The 14,918-nt window shown below is 41.3% G+C and overlaps 1 protein-coding gene across 1 annotated transcript in view; it reads right to left on the minus strand.

Annotated features, from left to right (window-relative positions):
* DNAJC8 (DnaJ heat shock protein family (Hsp40) member C8) overlaps positions 1-14,918 on the minus strand; it is a 29,909-nt gene continuing 14,991 nt past the window's right edge. The window contains exons 4-9 of the mRNA XM_066375602.1: positions 9,542-9,608; positions 8,932-9,026; positions 7,376-7,447; positions 2,861-2,952; positions 1,902-1,977; positions 1-821 (exon numbers count right to left, since the gene is read on the minus strand). Coding sequence (XP_066231699.1) covers positions 699-821; positions 1,902-1,977; positions 2,861-2,952; positions 7,376-7,447; positions 8,932-9,026; positions 9,542-9,608 — 525 coding nt within the window. The 3' untranslated portion in view covers positions 1-698. The remainder of the gene's footprint in view (positions 822-1,901; positions 1,978-2,860; positions 2,953-7,375; positions 7,448-8,931; positions 9,027-9,541; positions 9,609-14,918) is intronic.

Raw genomic sequence — 14,918 nt, forward strand, 5'->3', positions numbered from 1 at the left:
TTAGGGTATAAAAATTTATTACACATACAGAATATCGCCACTAATGAATGCAGACAGGCTAGGACACATAGTGCTGGGTGGAGGACAGCTAGCTGTTTGGAAAGTGGACAGGCTTGGGTTGCTCGGAGCTTCTTGCCACGCGGATTGGTCAGTCAGATGGGAGAGCACGTGCCAAACACCACGGGATGTCGAGGCATGGAGCGATTGCTGTGTGTGCCTCCTGCCTCCCCTGTCTGATCTGGGGATTCGAAGGATGCCACACCCAGAAGCAAGACAATGAAACAAAGGGGCTCCCCAAGGTAGCGCAGGCTTGTTTCTGAAGTCACAGCAACACCATTTTAAGCAATATGTTTAATTGGATGATTCCCATAAACTATACACGAAGTCTCTAACCATGACAGTTCATGAAGTACAAAACATTAAGTTACAGGCTGAGAGAAGAGAAGGCAGCACCAATGGTGGCACCTTCCAATCTTGGTAGGCTTAGGGGTCACGGGTGGGGAGGGTTTCTTTTTAAACCAAGCCCCTTACTTCAATGTACAAAAGAATTACTCTGATTGATATTAAATTGTATTGGGGGAAAAAAGGACTAAAAAGCAAATACTATTCTATGTAAGGGTGGAAATGGGAGGAAAGAATGAGTCCTTCAAAGCAGGAGGGGAATTAGGGAAAGGTTCTGTGGCCGTGACCCTAGGTGGTCACTCACGCTGCTCCATTTTTACTTTTGGTGGTCTCAGGAAGGTCCGATTCTTCTTCTCTTTCTTGCCCTTCGTATTTGCTTGGAAGTTTCGCCAGCTGTCCACACGACCATCTCGACTTTCCTAAATACAAGAGGTTTGAGGTGAAGAAACTAGTTAATAAGAGGAAGGGCCTGAACCTGCTCTGCCATCCCCCTGTGACCTCGCTCAGCCATCTGGAACAATCCAGAATAATACAGAGCAGAGCTTTTCTCCCACTTCCATGGGCCCAGGGAAGTCGCATTCCACCCCTGGAAGGCAGGATCAGCTAGCCACAGGTTAGAAGAGGAAAACAAAATGAATGATACTCATCTCGACAATGAGGCCATTTGCTGGGGACCTCTGGCTAGACATTTAGCTGTGTTCTTTCTTCACAAAAAGCTGACGTGGTGAGCGTAGTGCCACCAGCATTTCACAAACGACATCAACAAGGCTCAGAGATGTTAAATCATTTTCTCAGAGCCATGTGGCTAGCCAATGGCACAGCCACTCTTTCCACTGCACCTTCCCTACTCCCCACCAAAACTCAGATAGAGACTCAAAGCCAACACCAGTTGTGCTGAGAGAACCACTAGGACCTTTTCCTCCTTATCCAGGGCCTACTCATTTCCTCTTCTTACTCATACATGCAGCAGTACAGAAACAAAGTCATCACTTTGGATAGCCAATAGCTACCCTGACACCTGAATGTTAGAGAAGACCAAATGTTGCTCAATTCAGAATACTAGCTGAGCATCTGAAGGATGTAACTAGGGTGTCAAAGAGGAGTCAAGTTCAAAACTCATTAAGACTCTCCACAGGCAGGGCACCAGGTCCATAAGAATCTCAGTTTCTATTAAAAGACTTCTAAGTAGGGCAGCACTCCATGGTTGCCCCTAAATTAAAGGTACAAGCCATTTTTCCTGAGCCTACTTGGCAGCTTGTGCCTACCACAATCTAATGGTGATTCAGCGATCCTCACTGCCCTTGCCATGGCTATGGAGCTCACAGGTGGCTGAGGCAGGACAAGACCCACCTTCCAAAGCTCTCACTCTTCCCAGTGTCCTAGTTCCCTGGCTGTTGGCCCCAGTCAGTCCTGGGAATTATTGCCCTGGGAACCAAGTTTCTAAACTGGGAAGTTTTCTTATTCTGAAATAAGAATCCCTGGCCACCTTGGAAATTTACCTCAAAGTTTTTCTGCCACTCCCTCTCCCGTTTGGCTTTTTCTTGAGCTTCAATCTCTTCTTCCCTTTGTCGCTTCCTAGGAGGAAAACCAGACCATAGTATTTATACAATACTTAAGAGATTGTATTAACAATTGTACAAGTTTAGGCATCTCCCCACAGAAACAAGCGTATAAAGTAAATCAATTTCTTAGGGTTCTACAAAGATGGCTGTTTGGAAAGGGCTCAAAGTAGTTTCATAAATATCTCATTCTATGCTGATGGGACTGTAGGCAAGAGGTCAATTCCCATTATATACACAGACAGATAAGATCACCAAAGCCCAGCCAACCCTAATCGGAGGTTCTAGGCTCAGCCAATGACAAAACTATCTCAAGAACCCAGGCCACCCTACTTCAGTAGAATGGACCATTACAATAACAGAGGTTCTTACTCAAGAGGATCTCTGCACAAAACCCTATCCCAAAATAAGGACACTCCCACAACCTCAACTAGCAAAACCTAGTTATTGCTAAACACCAATCAACACCACAAAATACCTAAACTAAATTAACCTCAAGATTTCTGATGAACCAGGGAAACCATACTTTAGGACAATAAACACTGTGTACACGATCACACTGTATAATATTATACACTCACCAAAGCTGCAGCCACTGGTCACACAAAAGGTTCCGGCCTCAGTAACAATGGCCTAAATAACTGTTTCCTTCCAGTAAATCAGGAAGAAGACACACAGCACTCTTAACTATAAACTCCTTAAGGATAGGGCTATTCAGTATTTCCCAGAGTCAGAATTTCTTACCTGGTGATTTAAAACTTTGGCTGTTTCAGGTAACTATTTCAGACAATCTATTAAATGACATACTACATCACACTTTCATTAGGAAAATCCCCAAAGCATCATGTTGGTCAATCTAGGGAGTTAGATATGGTTTAAATGAATACATTGATATATACCTTTCATGCATCTCTTTGGCTTCTCTCTCCTTCCTTTTAATTTCCAGCTCAGCAAAGAGTTTCATGGTCTGTTTGTATACTGCTTGTTTGAACTGCAAGAAAGAACAAGAGAAAATAAAATTACAGTAAGTATTTTACCAGCAACTTGATTCAAGTACTTTCAGATGGAGCCCAAGACAAAAGCAGATCAGAATTCAGCAAGGAAAAGGCTTCTTCAGAGAACCACTTAACGATTCTCTCTCAGCAGATGAAGAACACACTGACCAATGAGATCCTTCTACCACTTTCACTTTCTGACGACACATGGGAAACACGCTCTGGTGGAAAGCAACAATAAGGAAGACAACTCTACCTGCTCATCACAACCACGTGAGATTCTGGAGGGCCCTTTCCTCCAAAGACCTTCCAAAAATAATTCCTTTTTTTTTCTTTTCCCAAACATTTCATAATTACTCTGTGCCTGGCATCGAACTAAGTACTAGAGATAATGAAGTTGCTATCAAGCACCCAGTCTTAGGGTTGGTCAACTGACTACAGCTAGGCTACTAGTTGCTGCCACCTCATCTCAATGTCTATTCTCCATCTAAAATTCCTTACCTTAAGGTCCACGGTCACTCAACATAAAAGCCTGTTTCCTAGGCTTCCTTGGAGCTAGGTGTGGCCATGTAACTTAAGTTTTAGCCCATAGGCCTGACCTGTGGTGGCACAATGGATAAAGCATTGCAATGCTGAGGTTGCCAGTTCAAAACCCTGCTGGTCATGGCACATACAAGAAGCAACTCTAAGTTGGTGCTTCCTGCTCTCCCCACCCTCTAACCTCTTCTTCTCTCTCTCTCTCTCTCTCTCTTTCCTCTCTCTGAAATCAACAAATAAAATCTTAAAAAACAAACTCAGTTTATCCCATGGGATATTAGGAAAAGTGATTCAGCAACTTCCTGGATATTCTTAGAAGGAGCAGGCTTATCCCTTCTTGCCTTTTTCCTCTATTCTGAACTCTGAGGGTGGAGGCAACATCCTCGTTGGCAGAGTCAGCAGAGACAGTCTTTGGATGACACATGGCCCAGGGCTGCCATACTAATGCCATTTTCCCAAAGACTTTTCTACAGGTGAAAAAAGAAATTGCTATCTTGTTCAAATCACCATTATTCTGCATCTCATTTGTATGTAGCTGAACTTGTATACATTGACAGCAACATTAGATAGAAAACAGAGTTTTATCTTTAAACTTTTTTGCCTAGGCCCTGGCCATGTAGCTCAGTTGGTTAGAGTGTCATCCCTATCTGCCAAGATTGTGGGTTCGATCCCAATCAGGGCACATACAGGAGTCAATCAATGAATGCATAAATAAGTGGAAGAACAAATCAGTGTTTCTCTCCCCCTCCTTTCTCTCTCTCTCTCTCTCTTAAACCAATAAACAAATTTAAATTTCATTAATTTTTCCCAAATATAAAGAGTTTTAAATATACAAAGAAATACAAAAATAACCCACCATGCAGATTTTATAATGCCTATATTCTAAAATCAGAGACACTGGAGCAAAGAGTAATGTATGAAGGAGAAAAGAAAGTAAAGGAGCCCAATATTCCTCACTTTCCTTAACTACTGTTACCTGTCCACATTGAAAGCAATGCTAACAAAGTTCAGTCCTCAGAAGCACAAACATTAAAGGAGTAAAGAGTCTGTAATGACTATTTTAATATCTTTAAAAGCTCTAAACTCTCATGGATGAACAATTACTGGAGATTTTCATTTTTTTTAACTTTTTTTTTTTTTTTGTGGGAAAGACAGAGAGAGTCAGAGGGACAAATAGGGACAGACAGACAGGAAGGAAGAGAGATGAGAAACATCAATTCTTCGTTGCGGTTCCCTAGTTGCTCATTGATTGCTTTCTCATATGTGCCCTGACCCTGGGGCTACAGCAGACCGAGTAACCCCTTGCTCAAGCCAGCGACCTTGGGCTCAAGCTGGTAAGCCCTGCTCAAACCAGATGAGCTCGCACTCAAGCTGGTGACCTCAGGGTCTCGAACCTGGGTTGTCCACATCCCAGTCTGACACTCCATCCACTGCTCCACCGACTGGTCAGGCAGGAGATTTTCAATATTTTATATTTTTCAGCTTTTTCCAAATTTTCTATCATAGCATGAATTCTTTTGTAATCAGAAAAAAAAGACAACTGCCTGACAGGTGGTAGCGCAGTGGGTAAAAGCATCAACATGAAACACTGAGGTCACGGGCTCTGAGTGCCATCTCCTCAAAACGGGGTAACTGGCTTGAGCAGAGGACACACGATCCCAAAGCTCGCCAGCTGCAGCCCAAAGATCATGGGTGGGAAAAGCCCAAGATCACACCAGCATAGGTCCAATGGCTTGAGCAAGGGGACACTGGCTTGGCCCTGGTCAAGGTATACGTGAGAAGTAATGAATGAGCAACCAAAATGAAAGCAACTATAAGTTGATGCTTCTTACCCTCCTTCCCTGTCTGTCTCTCTCTCAAAAAATAAAAGAAAAAAAAAAAAAAATTACAGAAAAAGAAAAAAGGACAACTAAAAAATGTTAGAGTTCTTAACAACTTAGAAGAACCAAAGAATATTTGTACAAGGGTCTTCAGAAAAGACAAAAGAGAATAATTAAAGAGAAGGGAGCCTGACCTGTGGTGGTACAGCAGATAAAGCCTACTGCTGAACCTGGAATGCTGAGGTCACCAGTGAGGTCACCAGTTTGAAACCTTGCATTTGCCTGGTCAAGGCACATATGGGAGTTGATGCTTCCTGCTCCCCCCCTCCTCTCTCTCCTCTCTCTATAAAAATGAACAAATAAAATCTAAAAATAAAAGTCCAAAAATTAAAATTAAAAATAGGCCCTGGCCGGCCTGACCTGTGGTGGCACAGTGGATAAAGCATCAACCTGGAAACGCTGAGGTTGCCAGTTCAAAACCCTGGGCTTGCCTGGTCAAGGCACATATGGGAGTTGATGCTTCTTGCTCCTCCCCCTTCTCTCTCTCTCTCTCTCTCTCTCTCTCTCTCTCCCCCCTCTCTATAATGAATAAATAAAAAATAAAAAAAATCTTAAAAAAAAAAAAAAAAAAAAAAACTTCTAAAAAAAAAAAAATAGGCCCTGGCCGGTTGGCTCAGTGGTAGAGCGTCAGCCTGGCATGAAGGAGTCCCGGGTTCGATTCCCGGCCAGGGCACACAGGAGAAGCGCCCATCTGCTTCTCTACCCCTCCCCCTCTCCTTCCTCTCTGTCTCTCTCTTCCCCTCCCACAACCAAGGCTCCATTGGAGCAAAGTTGGCCCGGGTGCTGAGGATGGCTCTGTGGCCTCTGCCTCAGGCGCTAGAATGGTTCTGGTTGCAACAGAGCGATGCCCCAGATGGGCAGAGCATCGCCCCCTGGTGGGCGTGCCGGGTGGATCCCGGTTGGGCGCATGCAGGAGTCTGTCTGACTGCCTCCCCATTTCCAACTTCAGAAAAATACAAAAAATAAAATAAAAAATTAAAAATAATAAAGGGAAGGGTGAATAAAACTGAGGAGAAAAAAACTAAAATACTGGAATAAAGAAAACCCAACATTGGTGGCTAGTGGACAGCCTAGTGGTTCCAGGCTAGTGGACGGCCTAGTGGTTCTCAAGAAATGTTACCACACAGAAGATGGGACCAGTCGCTGTTAGCAAAATCACTGACGCAGGAGAAATTGCAAGAAAGTTCCCCTAGGAAGACAGTCTCTCATCTATAAATCTTTAAAAACAAGATAGGTATATGGATAAGTTACATATTGATTTAAATCAAGGTAAAGATAATTAAATTTTCCTGGCAGAAGAGGCAAAAAGACAAAATTTTAAGCATAGTCTCTCTCTCTTAACCAAGCTCCACAAAATAACCCACTGAATTAGCCAATGTTCTCCATAGCTCTGTAAATTATTACCTGGAACTCAGGGAGAATTCTTGGCTAGTAGACAACTGTTTAAACTATTTGTGATTGCTCCCTAAGCTGTCTATCACCAGTTGCAATTACTGCCACATTTGTGTAATTTAAATATCACAGAAATTAATGAATGAGGTTATAAAAATGTTTGCTGTTTCTTTTAATACTAAGTATAATGCTTTTTAAAAATTCAATAAATGTAAGTCCCTAAAAATAATATTGTTGTTGATTTAGGTACAGGTGAGATACTTGAAAAAGACTAGAAAAAAATCACAAATATCTAGGATTTTGCTCTTGGTTTGTTTCACAAGTACCTAAACTTCAAAAAAAATTAAAAGTACTAGAAACTATGGATAATACTTCATGTGTGTGTTTCATAAAATAAACAACTACAAATCCCAGCCAGCTAACACACTCAAAGCAAAAGGCCACAACCCTATGTCAAAAAAGAGGTAAGTTTTTTAAAGGGGTAAATAAATGTACATTTGACACTTTAAGGAAAAATAAAATGCATCATTCTGTAGACTTCCCCTCTTTAATCCACCCCTCAGAGAACCCAAACACACAGATAAGGTGGCTTTTCCCATATTTAACTCACTAGCTCTGGATCATCCTCCTCCACATTTGTAGATTTTCCTTCCTTCTTTAATTGTTTCTTTCTCTCTTTCACCTAAAAAAAATATTTTCATAAAAAAATGAACACTTACATTTTGAGAATATCCATTAAGCTCTACACACGATATATGTACTTTTCTATAAATATGACTGTAACAAAAAGTTTGCATTGAAAAAAGATGAACCTCCTCCTGCACCCTCCCCTCCAAAACAGCAGTGCAATCAAGGAAAACTAGGAACCAGGGGTTCTTTCTCTAACCTTGTCTAAAACCCAATCTCATCAAATGCAAAAGCCAGATCGAAAGAGCCTTTGATAAATTCACTTATCTTGTAGTTATGTGTTCACAGTAAAGAAAATATATTTGTCGAGTTTCAGAAGAAATTACAGAATGTTAAGTGTTATTTTTCTGATATTTCTACAACTGCATTCTATCGTTCCACTGTGAAACCCCTTTAAACCAATAATTTTCACATTGTGTTAATTGGTTATCACTTTGACAACCATTGAGATCCAAAAAAATTAAATATACCCATTCACAAAAGAATGACACTACTCCATTAAAACAATCATTCAGTGTTGTACACCAGCAAAAAGCAAAGTGCTTTCCATGCTCAGAAAGGCCCCACTGCCACCTTGTGGTCAGAAAGAATGAGGTGGGCTCCCTGCAAGCAAAATCCAGATGAGGGATAACTACCACGATTCAAGTATGAATTGTCAGGTATTTCTCTGACTTTTCCCAGAATTGGGCCTGCACATGCCATTTCTAACACATGACCACAAGATATAATGATGGTCACCCATATCCTTTTTTACTCACTTTCCTGATCTAAACTGGAGTCATTATTATTATTGGTTATAAAATTCTATTTTAGATTACAAAGCTCTTCAAAGATAACACTCATATTCACTGCCGATTGAAATAGCCCTTATACATGGTCTCAAGATTCTTGCCCCAGCACGTAAAAAATTAAAACAAAGACCTTTCTTACCTCAAGCAAGCCACCTTAACATTTCCCACCACTCAGGAGATTTCAGTAATGCAAAAAGAAAATAACAGCGACTCTAACTAAACTGATTTCAGTTGAATCCTTCCCTGTTGTTAATACAGACATGGAGCCCCTCCTCCTTTTTAAAAAAACCTACTCATATCCCCTTGCCAGCCTACTTTAAGCCCATGTTCCAACCCCTTTACAGGGACAAGCATAAAAATCAAGTCAAATGTCACCATGGCTGCTTCACTCTCCCAGTCTCGAATGGGGTAATGTGACATGTAAAGAGCGGAGAAGAGCCCTCTCTCCATACTGCAGGACTGGTAAGAAAAGAGGTCAGAGCAGTGACCTAGCCTCGCCTCATCCTGAGCAGTCGGGGTGAATTATAGCTTTAGGCACACACTACTCATGATTACTACAGCAAAGTGGTGGAGACCACCTAGTCACAAGCAGGCCAGTAGGCATTGCTATGTTAACATTCACCCTCCTACAAGGTGCCCACGGCTTGCTAATACTTCCTGTAAACACAGCAGCACTATAAATACTTACAGTGTGTTCCACGTATTCTTTTCCTGCCTGAATTACATCCAGGGCCCTCTTCTTTTGTTCCTGATCCAGTAGCAACTTGTAAGCTTTGTCCACAGCTAATGCAAAACATTGAAATTAACTGTTTCTGCAAACACCCTCTGCAAGTCTGAACTATACTCAGGCAGTGTAAACTGACTTGTGCCATCTAAAAGCATTCCCTACTTTGTTAAATTATTTACTGTTGTTAAACTAATTTTAAAAACATATAACTATAGCAATGACTTTCCTTGAGAGCACCGGAAAAAATTAAATATACACTCAAGGCTAAATACACATCTACATTTAATTCAGCAATAAAACATTGCCAATTATTTTTTATGTTCAGAGAAAAAAATAATCCTATGTAGTAACAGTCTTTGTTAGCACACAGAAGTTTTTAACAAAGCAAACTTAAGGTCTGTTTGTTAAACAGCAACACTTTTGCTTTGGAATGACAACTGTTGTACTGAAAACCAGCTTCTTCATGACCAAAAGACAAAACTACTACATTCTTTTCTTGATCCAGGACAAGGAACAGTTTGCCCTCAACCTCGACAATATATTATTCAGAAGCAGGTAAATCTACAAATACCTTCAAAAGCCTTTTGTGCTCTGTCAGCATCATCTTGATTTTTGTCTGGATGCACCAAGATGGATAACTATAAGAGAAAGGTCAGGTTTGTCAGAAAGAAACATTTAACCTTTGCCTGCACTCCTTAACCCAAAAGCTCTAAGATATTATGCAAAAAAGAGTGTTAGCCAAATTTATTGCTTTTTAATTAATAAATATCATAAAATGCCCCAAAATACTGGTCTTTAACAAAATTCAAGCACCACTTTGAAACTGGGAATGCACAACTGGGAAACATTTAGGAGTTTAATCACAAAGTTGAGAATAAAATTGTTCGGTTGCCGAGCGATGGAGCAGATGGGCAGAGCATCAGCCCCAGACGGGGGGTTGCCAGGTGGATCCCTGTCAGGGGGTGCATGTGGAAGTCTGTCTCTCTGCCTCCCCGCCTCTCATTTGATTTTTAAAAAAATGTTGAGAATAAGCCTAGCATTATGAGAATGCTGTGACCATTTAGGGGAGGGAAGGACACTGAAAATTACCAAGTTCTTGTTAGGTTTCTTTCTGAGCAGTAAGGAGGATAAAACAGGTAAGAGACATCATCTCTTTCCTAAAAGAACTTCAAATATGAAGTTGCGGTTCTCAGTTCTGTCTGTGCTCCAATCCTGTGAAGCTTTTAAAAAATACAGATGTCAGCCCTGGCTGATGACTCAGTGGATAGAGTGTCGACTGGGCGTATGGACATCCTGGTTTCGATTCCCAGTCAGGGCACACAGGAGAAGCACCCATCTGCTTCTCCCCCCTCCCTCCTGAATCAGTCTCTGTACTTGTTAGACATCTGCTAGATTGGATCAGCTATAGTAAGGAATTAAAGTATTAATTTTGTTAGGTGTGACAACTAGTTATGCAAAAAATGTCCTTTTTTAACTTGGGGAGATTTGCGCTGAAGTATCTAGAGGTAAAGTAACAAGGTGTCTATACTTGTCAACAATTCAGCTCAAAATATAGTAAAGTTAAGGAAGCAAACTGTTCCCAGTATATGGTGAGTATATGGGTGTTTGTCACTCTATTCTTTTTTTGTTGTTGTTTTTTTACAGAGACAGAGAGAGAGTCAGAGAGAGGGATAGATAGGAACAGACAGACAGGAACAGAGAGAGATGAGAAGCATCAATCCTCAGTTTTTCGTTGCGACCTTAGTTGTTCATTGATTGCTTTCTTCTATGTGCCTTGACCGTGGGCCTTCAGCAGACTGAGTAACCCCTTGCACGAGCTAGCGACCTTGGGTCCAAGTTGGTGAGCTTTGCTCAAACCAGATGAGCTCGCACTCAAGCTGGCGACCTCGGGGTCTCAAACCTGGGTCCTCTGCATCCCAGTCCGACACTCTATCCACTGCGCCACCGCCTGATCAGGCTGTCACTCTATTCTTTATTTTTAAAGTATATATAATTTTTAAATTATATCAAAATAAAAACCAAAGCCCTGGCCAGCTGGCTCAGTTGGTTAGAACATCATCCCGAAGCACAGAAGTTACCAGTTCAATCCCCCGTCAGGGCACATAGAGGAACAGATATTTGTCTTTTTCCTGTTCTCTCCCTTCTCCTTTCTAAAATAAACATAAATAAATAAATACCAAGAATCTCCACAGGTGATTCTTTTAGACAGCTATGGTTAAGAACCACTGACCTACTGTCATTGACAGACAGAAGCCAACTAGTTGGAACAGAGGGACTGTGTTGAGGGATGATAACAAGTGGGAATCTAATGCTAAATCCTACAGTACTGAAGACAGAATCCTGGGGTCTAATTCCAACCTCAGCAACTGCTAGCTGTGAGACCATGAGTTCTGCCTCATCTTCCATCTATATTAGGTACTTATAGCCCACTGTGTTGTTTTAAGGTTAAAATGAAATAATATAAGTAAATAACTTAGAAAACTGTCACAGTGGTTTTCAACCTTTTTAAGCTTAGAGACCAATGAAAATAGGAAAATTTTTTCGGGGACCACTAAGACGAAAATCACCCTGAGCACAAGTAAATTTGACTCAGGTCATTCAGTCTATAATCATCATACAACATCAGGGTGGTCAATTTTCACGGACCAGCATGAAATTTCTGGTAGACCAGTCTATGGACCCATGGTTGAAAACTCCTGGGCTAACACACACTGACAACAGTTAGCATATAAAGAGGACATATGATATGCCAAGAACTAATCTAAGTGCTTTACGTGTATTACCTCATTTAAATCCTCATAACATCTCTATGGAGTAGACATCATTATCATGTGCATTTCACAATTAAGGTAAGAGGCACAGAAAAGTTGAAAGTAACCTGCCCAAGTTCAAAGTGCTTGTAAGAGGTACAGCCAAGATTAAAACTCAAGTCATCTAGTTCCAGGTCATATTAACAACCTAAAGTCATATTAATGACTAAATAAGAACTCTTGTTGTGTTATTTGTATTAGCTACATAAAAACTTGTTTTGGCTACAGATTTTAATATTTGCTAATTAAATTTGGAAAGACTAATCCATTGGGAAACTTGAAATTTTAGAAAAAGAAAATAAGCTGCCCTGGATGGTTAGTTCAGTCAGTTAGAAGGTCATCCTGAAATGACAAGGTTGTGGATGACCAGGTTCAATGCCCAGTCCAGGCACACGCAGGAAACAACCAATGAATGCACAAGTGGAACAACATATGGATGCTTCACTCCCCCCCATCCCTCTAAAATCTACCAAAAAACAGAAAGACCAAAAGAAAGAGAGAGAGAGAGAGAAAGGAAGGAAGGAAGGAAAGAAGGAAGAAAGGAAGGAAGGGAAGGAGGGAAAGAGGGAGGGAGGAAGGGAGGCAGGCAGGAAGGTAGGCTGAATACATGTAAATGTAAAATAGAACTTAGAAAGAAAAAAAAAAACTATAAAGTTATATAAGGAGAAATTGAGTAAGCAAAGATAAAAAACACTTACACTTAATAGATCTTAAGATGATTATGAGTGAGCAATGTGGGAGAATTTAATATATTCAAGAAGCAAACATAGTCTATAGCAGTGGTCCCCAACCCCTAGGGCCGCGGACCGGTACTGGTCCGTGGGTCATTTGGTACCGGTCCACAGAGAAAGAATAAATAACTTATATTATTTCCATTTTATTTATATTTAAGTCTGAATGAAGTTTTATTTTTAAAAAATGACCAGATTCCCTCTGTTACATCCGTCTAAGACTCACTCTTGACACTTGTCTCGTAAGTTCGACAATTATATATATCGATATTTTAAAATACCACAGTTTTTACGCCGGTCGCATCATTTTATTTTGTACATTTATCCGTCCCACCCTAAAGGCCATTCTGTGAAAATATTTCCTGACATTAAACCGGTCCGTGGCCCAAAAAAGGTTGGGGACCACTGGTCTATAGCCAAACCACCTTGAATGCACCTGATCTCCTCTGATCTTGGAAGAAGCAAACATAACACTGGATATTAATAAGTATATCATACAGGAGCTGAAAATAATATTCAGCACTGGTCAGAGCATTTTAAATACATAATACATAAAAGAAATAAAGAAGCTGAGGAAAGTTTAAAAACAAAAGATACAAAATATAAAGAAAATCCAATTTGAGCCTGACCAGGCGGTGGCACAGTGGATAGAGCATCAGACTGGGACATGGAGGACCCAGGTTTGAAACCCTGAGGTCACCAGCTTGAGCGTGGGCTCATCTAGTTTGAGCAAGTCTCACCAGCTTGAGCCAAGGTCGCTGGCTTGAGCAAGGGGTTACTCAGGCTACTGTAGCCCCCCGTCAAGGCACATATAAGAAAACAATCAAGCAACAACTAAGGTGCCGCAATGAAGAATTGATGCTTCTCATCTTTCTCCTTCCTGTTTGTCTGTCCCTATCTGTCCCTCCTTCTGTTTCTCTCTGTCTCTGTCACACACACACACACACAAAAAAAGAAAATCCAATTTGTAAAGACAAATTCCAGGGGAGTGTAATTATTCAACTCACAGAAGGAAAGGCTGGGGGGATTACTCAACTGTCAAACTAGAAGGATCTTTAAAAGAGCTACTATGAAACTTTGTAGCTTGAGTTATTCAACGTTAGACTGAACAAGAACCAGAGGCTATGAATCGCCTTTCCTAGAGAATTTCCAGAAAGCATTTGTTATATTAAACCAGTTATCTCCTGGGTATTCATTTAAGTTTACAAAAGGAAATTATTGAGAAATGGGGTCTTAAAAATAAAGAACTGGCCTGACCTGTGGTGGCGCAGTGGATAAAGCGTCGACCTGGAAATGCTGAGGTTGCCGGTTCAAAACCCTGGGCTTGCCTGGTCAAGGCACATATGGGAGTTGATACTTCCTGCTCCTACCCCCTTCTATCTCTCTCTCTCTCTCTTTATTCTCTAAAGTGAATAAATAAATAATTTTTTTAAAAGCCTTCCTTACACTAACCTCTGCCACAGCAGAAAGAACGGCTTATAAAAAAATAAAAAATAAATTAAAATAACTGTTACAGGCCCTGGCCGGTTGGCTCAGTGGTAAAGCGTCGGCCTGGCGTGCAGAAGTCCTGGGTTCGATTCCTGGCCAGGGCACACAGGAGAAGCACCCGTCTGCTTCTCCACCCCTCTCCCTCTCCTTCCTCTCTTGTCTCTCTCTTCCTCTCCTGCAGCCAAGGCTCCACTGGAGCAGAGTTTGCTCGGGTGCTGAGGATGGCTCTGTGGCCTCTGCCTCAGGCACTAGAATGGCTCTGATTGCAGCAGAGCTACGCCCCAAGATGGGCAGAGCATCGCCCTCTGGTGGGCATGCCGGGTGGATGGATCCCGGTCGGGCTAATGCGGGAGTCTGTCTGACTGCCTCCCCATTTTCAGCTTCGGAAAAATACAAAAAAACAAACTGTTACAAATCACTTAAGTTGTTATCTCCTAGAAGCTAGGGGAGTTAGTGAGTATGAGTCCATATAAGCTCTACTATTCTACCTTGTATGTCTCCCTTTTTAAAAATATTTTTTATTGCCCTGGCCAGATAGCTCAGTTGGTTAAAGCACTGACTCAAGAGTGCAGAAGTTGCCAGGTCAATCCCCGGTCAGGGCAGATACAGGAACAGATGTTCCTGTCTCTCTCTTTCTCTAAAATATCAATAAAATAAAACATTTTAAAAAATATTTTTAATATTTTTTATTTATTGATTGATTTGAGAGAGAGAGAGAAAGAGACAAAAAGACATGGATTTGTTGTTCCACTTCCACGAATCCACTAGCTGATTCTTATATGTGCCCTGACCAGGGATCAAACCCCTAACCTTGGCACATCAGGATGATCTTAAGACTAACCAACTGAGCTACCCGGCCAGGCTTGTATTTTTCCCTTTTAAGTAAGGGGCTGGAGAGATTCTGTTTGGATATAAAACT

The sequence above is a fragment of the Saccopteryx leptura genome, chromosome 3 (genome assembly GCF_036850995.1).
Source record: "Saccopteryx leptura isolate mSacLep1 chromosome 3, mSacLep1_pri_phased_curated, whole genome shotgun sequence".
Taxonomy (NCBI): domain Eukaryota; kingdom Metazoa; phylum Chordata; class Mammalia; order Chiroptera; family Emballonuridae; genus Saccopteryx; species Saccopteryx leptura.